Source organism: Ixodes scapularis, unplaced genomic scaffold, assembly GCF_016920785.2.
Source record: "Ixodes scapularis isolate PalLabHiFi unplaced genomic scaffold, ASM1692078v2 PGA_scaffold1__304_contigs__length_218370807, whole genome shotgun sequence".
NCBI lineage: Eukaryota > Metazoa > Arthropoda > Arachnida > Ixodida > Ixodidae > Ixodes > Ixodes scapularis.
The window spans coordinates 98,965,324-98,975,330 of record NW_024609846.1 but is presented as its reverse complement, the minus strand read 5'-3'; the positions used below and the strand labels follow the sequence as shown (position 1 = coordinate 98,975,330).

At 46.6% G+C, this 10,007-nt stretch overlaps 1 protein-coding gene across 1 annotated transcript in view; it reads right to left on the bottom strand.

Annotated features, from left to right (window-relative positions):
• Positions 1–2,291: 2,291 nt before the first annotated feature.
• LOC8031112 (rabankyrin-5) overlaps positions 2,292–10,007 on the bottom strand; it is a 42,371-nt gene continuing 34,655 nt past the window's right edge. Inside the window, exons 18-23 of the mRNA XM_029974682.4 lie at positions 9,155–9,302; positions 8,077–8,167; positions 7,106–7,230; positions 5,942–6,088; positions 5,161–5,251; positions 2,292–2,735 (exon numbers count right to left, since the gene is read on the bottom strand). Coding sequence (XP_029830542.3) covers positions 2,600–2,735; positions 5,161–5,251; positions 5,942–6,088; positions 7,106–7,230; positions 8,077–8,167; positions 9,155–9,302 — 738 coding nt within the window. The 3' untranslated portion in view covers positions 2,292–2,599. The remainder of the gene's footprint in view (positions 2,736–5,160; positions 5,252–5,941; positions 6,089–7,105; positions 7,231–8,076; positions 8,168–9,154; positions 9,303–10,007) is intronic.

Sequence of the window (10,007 nt, the reverse complement as noted above, 5' to 3'; positions counted from 1 at the left end):
ACATTCGGGTGAGAGGGGGAGGGCATTTTTTTTTCTCTTTTTACCCTCTCTGCTATGACCCTAATGGAACGGTCTATAGGCTGCCAGTTGTCTGTTGTTTGTGCATACAAACACTGCCAGTATGTGCATTTGTGCCTGGACAATTCGTCCGCTCTAGCACTTGGCCGAGGTTTGTTACGTTGCAAACTCTTCCTCAACAGTCGACACCTCGCCGAGTTTGTTCGGGACGCTTCGAGGAAGTACTTTTTGCGTTGTTTGCACAAAATTAAACTTGTACATTGCACAATTTTTGCCAAATGCTTTCACTGTCCTTCTTGAGCAACATTGCCTAACAGGAAAAACAACTGTGGCAAATAGAATGCCGATTAAGATATGGGATTTCTTCAATGTTTTCCCCAGCGTTGGTGCAGAGTGGGCCTCGGAAGCCCCACTCTGCATCTCCTGCTGCAGCGGTGGGTTCGTCGTGGCACTGTTTGGAGCTCTGCCAAGTGCCAGTTGCATCATGCTGCAGTCGCCAAGGAGATGAAAACAACGGGGAGATCTTTCGGTTGTTGCGTCTCCAGCACGAGATTTTCAGGTTCTATATGCTTAGGTGTCTCGTGAGCTTTGAGCATGCAGGCCCAGCCAAAGCGTAGCGGAAGGCACGGAGCGCACGTTGAAGGCCGGGCGTCTGAGAGCCACCCTGCCTTTCTTGTTCTCTCGGCAACCGTAATAACAGCCATTTTACAAACTGGAGGCGGAAGTGCCTTTAGGACTGCTGCCAAATGAGCATAGTTTTACCAGTGTCGACAGTCGGCTGTAAAGTTACCCAACAATGGGAGAAACTATTGCCAAGCTGCAAGTCGTGCCTGTGGAGTCGCGATTGGCCCAATCTTGTACGCCTTGTATGCCAGGTTTCAGTGCCAGGTTCTGGTGAAGCGAGAGCTTCGCTGGAACCCCCTTGTGACCACGTGCTTGCACAGCGCAATCAATATGGTGAAAGAAGGAAAGTGCCAAAATCCCGGTCCGGCCATGTCTGTCTGGCTCTGCCCCCGTCCCCCGTCTGGCTTCTGGTGACTGTTCGTGGTAGCAGATAGAGCTGGCGGTTTTGTCGACCTCGGACAGATGGCACCACTAAAACTCCGTATAATAAAAGTTTTGTCGATGATACCAGGTTTTTGCCGCATTTATATTTATGTTGGAACGACAAGATTTATAGAAAGATCACCTTTCATCGAGCAGTTATTTGCACAACCTCCTATATTTTTACAGGCCCCTTACTGAAATCACGCCGCGTGGTTCTCATGGCCGCCGCTCGCGGCAGCAGGTCGGGAAATATTCTCATTTTTGCCTCGCGATTACGTGGTGGAATCGCAACATTTTGAAGGAAGGAGGTGTGTTTTCTGTCATTTGTGACAAGATAAACAATGTCAAAAGTAGAAGATGCAAATTCTTTCAATTATGGTGCCTGGAGCACGTCTTCGAGAGGGGTGTTTAGCGTCCCATCCCGCTTATACATCAAAAGTGGTCCCGAAGCGGCAACAAATGACGTCGCAGTGGCTGGAGTGTCGTGCTGTTGCGATCCTGGTGGTTGGTCGTTGGCATGCTGGCGAAAAGCACGGGCGAACGCGAGTGTCGCTGTCGTCACGGCGTCCCAGGCATATACGGCTCTGGTCCCAGGCATCCAAACTTCCTGCAGCTGTAGCTTCCGTGGACTGCCACACTGGAGAGCGACCTGCTGCGGAACAGGTATTTGCCACATCCCCCACAGCTGTTGGGACACCGTCAGGATCGCAACCGGCAACATGACACTGACATCATCAGTGGAATTGAGAAAAATGCATTCAAACACTGAACTTGTTTTCAATATGTTGAACAATGTATTGAAAATATTTTATATCAACGTAACTATTTGGCGTATGGTTACCAAATTTAGTGTAAAGGTGTATAATTTGTTCCTAAAACCAAAAACCTGAAATTGAAGAATAAATTAAAAAAAGAAACTTGAAATTTATGTTTGTCTCCTCTTAAAAAATACACCAAAAAACATGACTTTTTTTTTTTTTTTGCAAACGACCATTGGGAAATTTACGGCCTACTAATGCTCCAACATTCTACTTATATAATAAAAGCACTTCCATGGCTAAAAAAAAACTAAAGGGCCTCAACTATTGTTTTTTCCTCAACCTTTTCTAACCATAGTTTGGAAATTTTTTTGTTGCTCTCAACCTACATCAGTAAAACCTAACCAGGCAGTGTACACCTAAATGCAGTGTACACCTAAAAAAAGTCCTCATTGAACAGCCAACACATTTCCTCTTTACAAATCTGCTTTATTATTAATCATCTCTCCCTTACACACAAATCTAATTGCTAGAGATTTTCCCCCTCTTTAAACTGTACAGAAAGGTTTATGAAAAAGGACGACAGTGCATAATAAGAGGTATAAATAGGCGACGGGGGCTGCCCTCGACTACTAGCACACTTCTCTCTCTGTACAAGTGACGCTAATTACAATGCGTGGTCGAAAAATGGTGGCAGTCTAGCGGAACCATCGCCGAGTCTTGCCGGCCGCCGCCACGGTGGTTAGAATCTGGTGGTCGGTGCCGTGTGACAACCGTCAGGTGGAGACCGCTCCCAGGGTGAGCACGTCGAAGCAGATGCCACACACCCGCACGGGCTTGTTCAGGCCGAACTTGAGAATCGGAATGTCCTTCTCCGAGCACTTGGCGCACAGGATGCGCCCACAGTGGCGGCTGCAAGGTGCAAAAACCGGCGTTGGTGTCGGCCGAGGATGTGGAAATACTTGGCAGACGTCCACTTGTGCGGTAGCGAGTTTTTGTAGCGTGAGCTACACTGGCGGAGGTTGAGCAGTTTCGCGTGGCTCGTATAATGAGACGTGCTCCGTGCTGCTCGAGCACCGAGCACGTCTCATGACATGCTCCGTGCTTGTGCATGACGTGAATGACGTCTCACTGAGACGCTACGTCACGTCTCAGTGACGTCGCACGGCGCACAGCTGGCGGAGCGGAGCCGCCGTCGCCGCGGGCTCCGCCGCTACCGCGCGTGCCTCGCCGGTCTGTGCAAGTGCGAGGAACAGTGACGTTACACAGCGCACAGCTGGCGTGCCAGAGCCTCTGCCGCCACCACGCGCCTTGCCGGTCTTCGCATTCCAGAGGAGTGACGTCGTCATAGCTGCGGCAGATGCACTGGTGCCGCCGCGTGCCCAGCCGTGTGCCTCCGTTGCGCAGCAGCCAAGCAGTAGCCACGTCTGACGCTGCACCGAAGCTGCTTGACAGCGAGTCTCATTTTGTGCGCATAAGCTCACACTACGTATATCCTGGCATAGCCGAGCTAAGCCACCGCAATTTTTTTTTCAAGCGGAACGTGTTTAAGGGGGGACACTGGCTAGAGGTCAAACTTTTGAACTACTCAAGTGATCAAAATGAAATTTTGAGGGGAGATTTAGTTTCAGACGTAGGTGTACTGTGCAAACTTTCAGCTCCCTAGGACCACTTTACATACCCGCATAAGATGATGTGTCACTCTTCATTAAGAAATCTATGATATTCAAATGAAGCTAATAAGCATCACTTTCACTGCTTGAATATAATGTGGGGGATATGGGACCTCGGGCTATCTAATTTTAATAACTTAAATGTAAATATTTCAGAAAGAGTTATTACCTCAAAATATGAGATGCATATCTGTCCTATGTAAATTTTTGAAAACTTACTTTTTTATCACTGAGGACTTCAACTTAAAACAAAATAAAGTCCCGATTCCCCCAGTAAATTTCAGTTCAGAAACATGTTGATTGTGGTATCAGAATACCTTCACCTTCGAACGAAAGATTCCTTCGTATGAATTTTGCAGCAAAAAGTGGAACTGAGAAAAATGCATTCCAACATTTAACTCCTTTACTTTGTTACTGGCTCACAATGTGTTGAAAATAATTTATATCAACGTAACTATTTGGCGTATGGTTATCAAATTTGGTGTAAGGGTGTATAATAAGTTTATAAAACTGAAAACCTTAAAATTGAAAAATGAATTTAAAAAAAAAAATTTAAAATTTAGGCTTATGTCCCTCCTTAAGGGATCCCCAAGGAAAGTGCAACAAAATTCCACGGAACCAGTTACGAAATGTGTAACATAGTACTTCAAAAAAAATTCTGTACCAAAAAAAAAAAAAAAAAAAAAAAAAAAAAAAGGTCAGTTGAGAAGAAAAAACAAACTTCTAAACGTGCCTCAACGGGAATCGAACCCACGACCCCATGATTGTGAACTCGACCTTCTACCACTGCGCCAATTGATGGCTAGATGTGAATCTAGTTTGCTTTTCCTCTACCAAGGTGGTCTTTACTAACTGTATGAATGCAAATGTTGAGGCATTTGCCGCTCGAAGAGTTTATGGAAAGCCACATGAAATCCAAGATATGCCCACCATAAAATAAGAAAGGACAGAGTTTAAAATAAAATAACTCCCCCCCCCCCCCCCCCCCCCCCCCCCCAAAAAAGAAAAAACAACTGCCCTGTCCATTAAAAATTTTGAAGAATGCCTCGAAAACACATTAGGTGTGTACCGACTTCATCCGTAGGATCGAAGTAAATCGAGCACATAGTTCTAGGGTTCCATTAAACCAGCTTGCATATATTGTTGTCTCTGGATACCCTATACTAGTTGTCACTCGAAGAATTCCAACTATCGAGCGTGTCGCAGTGTACCGCTTTGAGTGAATGTTCAATTTATGCTGACTGGATTTATGGCCCATCTTTGGAAATGCATCATTAAATTGGGCCACAGGTTTTGTAACAGTTGCTAAAACTCCTCCCACAGTGAGGAGGAGTGGTAAACCAGTGAAGAGCTAGAAGGCACAAACAACAAATCACTAGTGCGAGCAGAATGGTTTTTAGCTGGTTGCCTGAATTATACAGGATGTTAGATTTTAATTAAAACAGATTTATGAGAGAAAAAACAGAAAGCAGTAAAAGGTACACTAATGTGGCCTGTGGTGAGTTAAACGACCAGGGGGACATGACATAGTATGTAGCCAAGAAAGATTTGTGTTCCTAGCAATCGAAGTTTGAGAACCTCCACTGCAGCCAATTCGGCCACCTCGTACTGCAAATGCCTCGTGACAACTCCCTTCGGTGGAAGGAAGGGGCATCGCTGCTCACCAGTGGTGCTTCCTGGTCTTGATGCCAAACTTGTTTCCACACTCGAGGCAGATGTCTCCGTCCGTCCACGGTGGCTCCTTCGGCAGGAAGTCTAGAAAAATAAAAAAATAGACAGCGAAATTGCGCCATTTAGAGGCAGGTGCACGGCACGCGAATCTGCCCAATGATACTTGCCTAAAGATGTAAACAGGCTATACAGTGAAACATGTTATTTTGATGACACATTACTGGATATAATTGCCGAAGAATGGTCCGCGTCAAAATCTCGGTGTTATTCCGGTATTGTATCAACTTTAAGAATTGCCTATAATACGAGTATATTAAGGATTTATTCGGGCCGAAATCTCGAGGTAAAAACTCGTTAAGGTAGCATCCGAGCCAAAGGCATCCCAAAAAATACTTCGAGAATAAAATATGCCGCAATTCCCGGTCCCAGATAACCCGATCCCGCAACGAAACTTCAGACCCCGTCAACTTCACCGATTCAACTTCACCATCACAGCAGCGAGCTTGGCTGGGATAGCGGCGCTAAGGTGCCTGTGACGCATCTTTGACCGGTGCATCTGGCGTCCCACGCCGCCTGCGCATCCAAGGTGGTCCCGAAGCGACAACCAATGACGTCGAAGGAGCCAGTGTGTCGAGTTCACCGGAAGCCGCGTGGTTGTAGAAGTTCCGACAAAAGTAGGATCGAGTGAATGCGAGTGTCGCCGCATCTAAACTCCCGGCCGTCGATGCTTCCCAGGACGGTCAAGCGGTGTCGTACGAGGAGAGCGGGACTCACCGAGGAGCCGCACCAGCAGCTGCTTGGTTGCCACCTGGTAGTTGAAGATGTTGACGCCAGCCTGGTTGCAGCTGCCCAGGCAGGACCCCGCCCGCACCAACGAGCGGCACAGGTTGCCGTTGCCATTCATGTAGGCCAGCAGCAGCGCTGCACACACACAAATCGACGCGGTCTTCGCTGGTTCTCGGAGAGGTCTTCCATTATTAAACGAAGCTTGATAGGGAAATGAACGCTACAACAGGGAGATTGCGCTACCGTTCCGAAGCGTGCCTCCGAGGCACACTCTAGCCACTAGAGTCTGCGAAAGTGAGGTACTGAAGCTCCTACGTACTGGACGCAATGGCAGCATAACGAAAACATCGCATGGAAAAAACCGCTATACGAGGCAATCTGGGAAAAAACGAATGAAAGCAATGGTCCATTTAATGGCTCTGTTACGACAGTAAAGTAGTGGGAGCCCTTTTTTTTTTTTTCTCGCCGTAATTTTTGCAACTAGGGCAGAGGGGTCATATTTACGACCATTACATTTAAAGAATTCTAAAGCACTTAAATTTGCCTCTCTCAAGTCTACCGTAACATCCCGAAAGATGTCCCACTCCTCCAAGGATAACGCGCCCTATTTTTGGCACGATTTACTATCCTTTCAAATACTCAGAAAAATAGCCTATCTCCAGAAATTACGGGGCTCTGAACCCTGGGGGACCTCGGCAGAATTGGTGTTATTCAGCCACAGCGGGAGATAAGCAAACATTACAAACTGGGAAGGACAGTTTTCTATGCTCCATTGCCCCTCAATGTGAAAACAAGCTTTGCAGATTGTAAAATATAAAAGTAGCACTTCTTTTTTTAATTTTCTCGATTGCCCACAGAAAGTTAGCACACGCCTCATTCTCACCCAATTTGCTCTCGCTTTTAGGTGGGCTATCTTGGGAAATTACGGTAGATGATAAAAGTATTCACACATCCTTAGAAGTTTGCAAAGTTTGCTAAAGTTAGGGGTTCATGAACATTAAAGGGTTTTGCAGTTCCAGTCGCTGGTGCCCCTTGTCTCGCCAGTTGGCATTGCGTTAGTTCTAACTGTCGATGCAGTTGCCTTCCTCGTTTGGAGAACGTAGCATGGGGGCTACATCTATCATTATGACGGCAACAGTTGGAAAAACTAACGGGAGTTCCCCTCGACATCTGGCTTGTTGATGGGGTACTGCGGCATGCACTCCAGGAAGAGTTCGAAGATGGCTGCTGCATTCTCCTTCCCATGCTGGCACAGCACATGCAGCGGATTCTGGCCCCTGCAGTGAAGAATGTGTCCAAGGAAGTTGCACACTGTGAGACTACTGTTGCACAGGTTGCACAGGGCATCCCCTGGAGACTGGTCTCTCATGAATTGAGAAGTACAGTCTTCAATAATGTGAAATACCCAATCGATGGTGCAGTTTCAGGCGGCTGTGCAGGATTTGCTTTGGGCAAAAACATACTGCTTGGGGTGGGGGAATAAATTAGCCTTTGTTCTAGGGCCAACGGGTGCTTCGCACCACCACATAAACTGCCTAAGCTAATGGGTCGTTCACATTATTGGAGACTGTACTAGTACCACAATTTGCTTGGATGTATAAAGATTCAGTCAAAATCTAACGAGTTTGCGAAGTTTTGATGCCTCCACCAGCGTTCTGTCAACAAATCTAGCGATAATATCACAGCAATTTGAAGGAGGTAGTATAGTGAGCAACACCTTGGCAAGTCAGTTCTAGAGAAAAATTGGAAAGCAAGTTGGAACAGAATGTGAACGTAAAATTCTAATGGAAGAAATTTTTTTCCTGCATTCTAGTCCTTTCCAGAATAGCACAAATCATGCAGAAAACATGATCTCCTTCTCGTATAAAAAGACATTTGTAATGCACAACAATACCACTCTGCTGTCATTGAGGAAATGTTCGATATGTCATATATCACCCAATTCCACTTTACTTCCCAAGTAACAAAAGGTATCACTGTGGTCACTAGATCACTAGCTCCTTAAAATTAACTTCCCATTTCCAGTGCAGTCATCCTATGAGTGTACATGATGCTGCCTTTCTCACTGCCCGTCTAGCAAAGAAAATATGAAACGGGAAAAAAGCTGTAGCAAGCAAACTTACCTCATGTTGACAGCTTCAGCATTGATGCTGCACTCAGTCAGCAATACCCTGCAGGTGGCAAGGTGTCCCTTCTGGCACGCAACATGAAGTGCTGGGGGGGAACAAGTGGCATGGTCAAGATCTCCAAACCATAACAACAAACAAAATGTAGAGCCCTTCCACTTCATGTGAAGATGGAGGATCAGCGAAGCCGTTATCTTTACTACGTCTAGGACGACGCCTAGAGGACGACATCTAGGACGACCTCAAGGATATGACTTTTCGGACGATGCCTAGAGAAATTCAGCCTTTCCACTCTGGTTTCCACGAAAGTGGAAAGGCTGGAAAGGTTGCCGCCATCTATGAGCGATGGCGGCAACCAGACAACCGGCAAGTCTGTTGTCTGGTTGCCACCATTGCTCATAGATGGCGGTAGCTGTCTGGAGTTTTGTGTAGACACGCCACTTATCCGCGGATGCAATACTGGGGAAACTAGCCCTTAACAGCTTCACTGTAAAAATAACGCAAACAGAACAATAAAAAATGATGCCGAAATCGCCACCGTTGCTACGCTGGGGTTTCGACTCGACGAAGCATGGGAATTTTAACCTCGCAACGGTCCACATACGATTCTGTTCGGAAAGACAGTTTGTTCTTCCGGACGTCGGCGGTTTCTGATGCAGCAGCCACAGCTTCCCTCGATTGCCGTCTACGGTTCGCATGCAGTTGTCTTCGAAGATCTAATCTTTCCAACTGAGATGTCGGCGGTTTCGCGCAAATGGCGTCGTCGCTGCGCTTCAGCTTTATGCTATCGCGTACGTTATGCCACGGCCGCTCAATCGCTTTTTTTCCCACTCCCACGGCACGTCATTTCAAGCACGCGAGAAGACTTTTTTCCTCTTGTAAGAGAGAAAGGTGACAATAACGAGCGAACGAACGGAGAGAAAGAGTGCAGCGGGAACCACGCTGCAGCCTCACAAAACCAGTCCTGCCCAAACGAATGCTAATAAATTTAAAATAAATGAAGAGCAAAATACAAGGTACATGGGCATACAATGAACCGCAAATATTTGAGCACATAGGAGCAACCAGTAGTCACCGTTGTTGATGTTACCGTCGACCAGATCAAAACCGACGTGGTTCTCCAGCAGCACAGAGCAGATGGCACTGTGGTCCTTGGCTGCTGCCAGGTGCAATGCAGTCTGCTTCTGCAGCGTGAGGTCGTTCACATTGGCCCCAGCCAGGATCTAGCAAAACAAAAAATAAACATAGCAAGTGACAACGCTTCAGTCTTGACGAATCAAAGAAATTCTAACGTGTAATATGAATTCATCATTTCCTTTGGTGTCTGGTGAAAACAGTCCATTAACAGAAACAAATAAATGGCATATAGGGCATATATACAGTACCGTATTTACGCGCACAATGAACACACTTTTTTCGGAAAAATCGATGCAAAGTTGGGGGGGGGGGGGGGCGTTCATTACGCGAAGTAAAGTTTTTGCGTCCGTTTTTATTTGAATAATGAACGGACCTTTTATCCTGAAAAATCGAAGTAACTTCTTATTTCTTTGCGCGCGGCGCTTGCCCCCATAACCAAACTACCGTAATATCCCGAGTCATCGCCCATCCCCGAGCCATCGCCCACCCCACTTTTTGGGCCAATATCGATTTCCGAAAAACACCGAGTCATCGCCCACCCCTTCAAATACAACAGCGCGGACTCAGCGATCCGCGATCACTCATCCTACCCGAATGACGCGGCCGCGGACCTTACAGTTGGAGGACGTCCGTGACAAAGTAAAACGAAGGAGGGAAAGACACTTTTTTGTTTACGCATTTCCTCCGTGAGCGACCCCAAAGTGGTCGTGTATCCGTGCGAAAAGAAAACGATGGAGATAACAAAATAAGAGTTTGTTAATGTAACCGCGGAGTCAAAGTCTGTCTCCGCC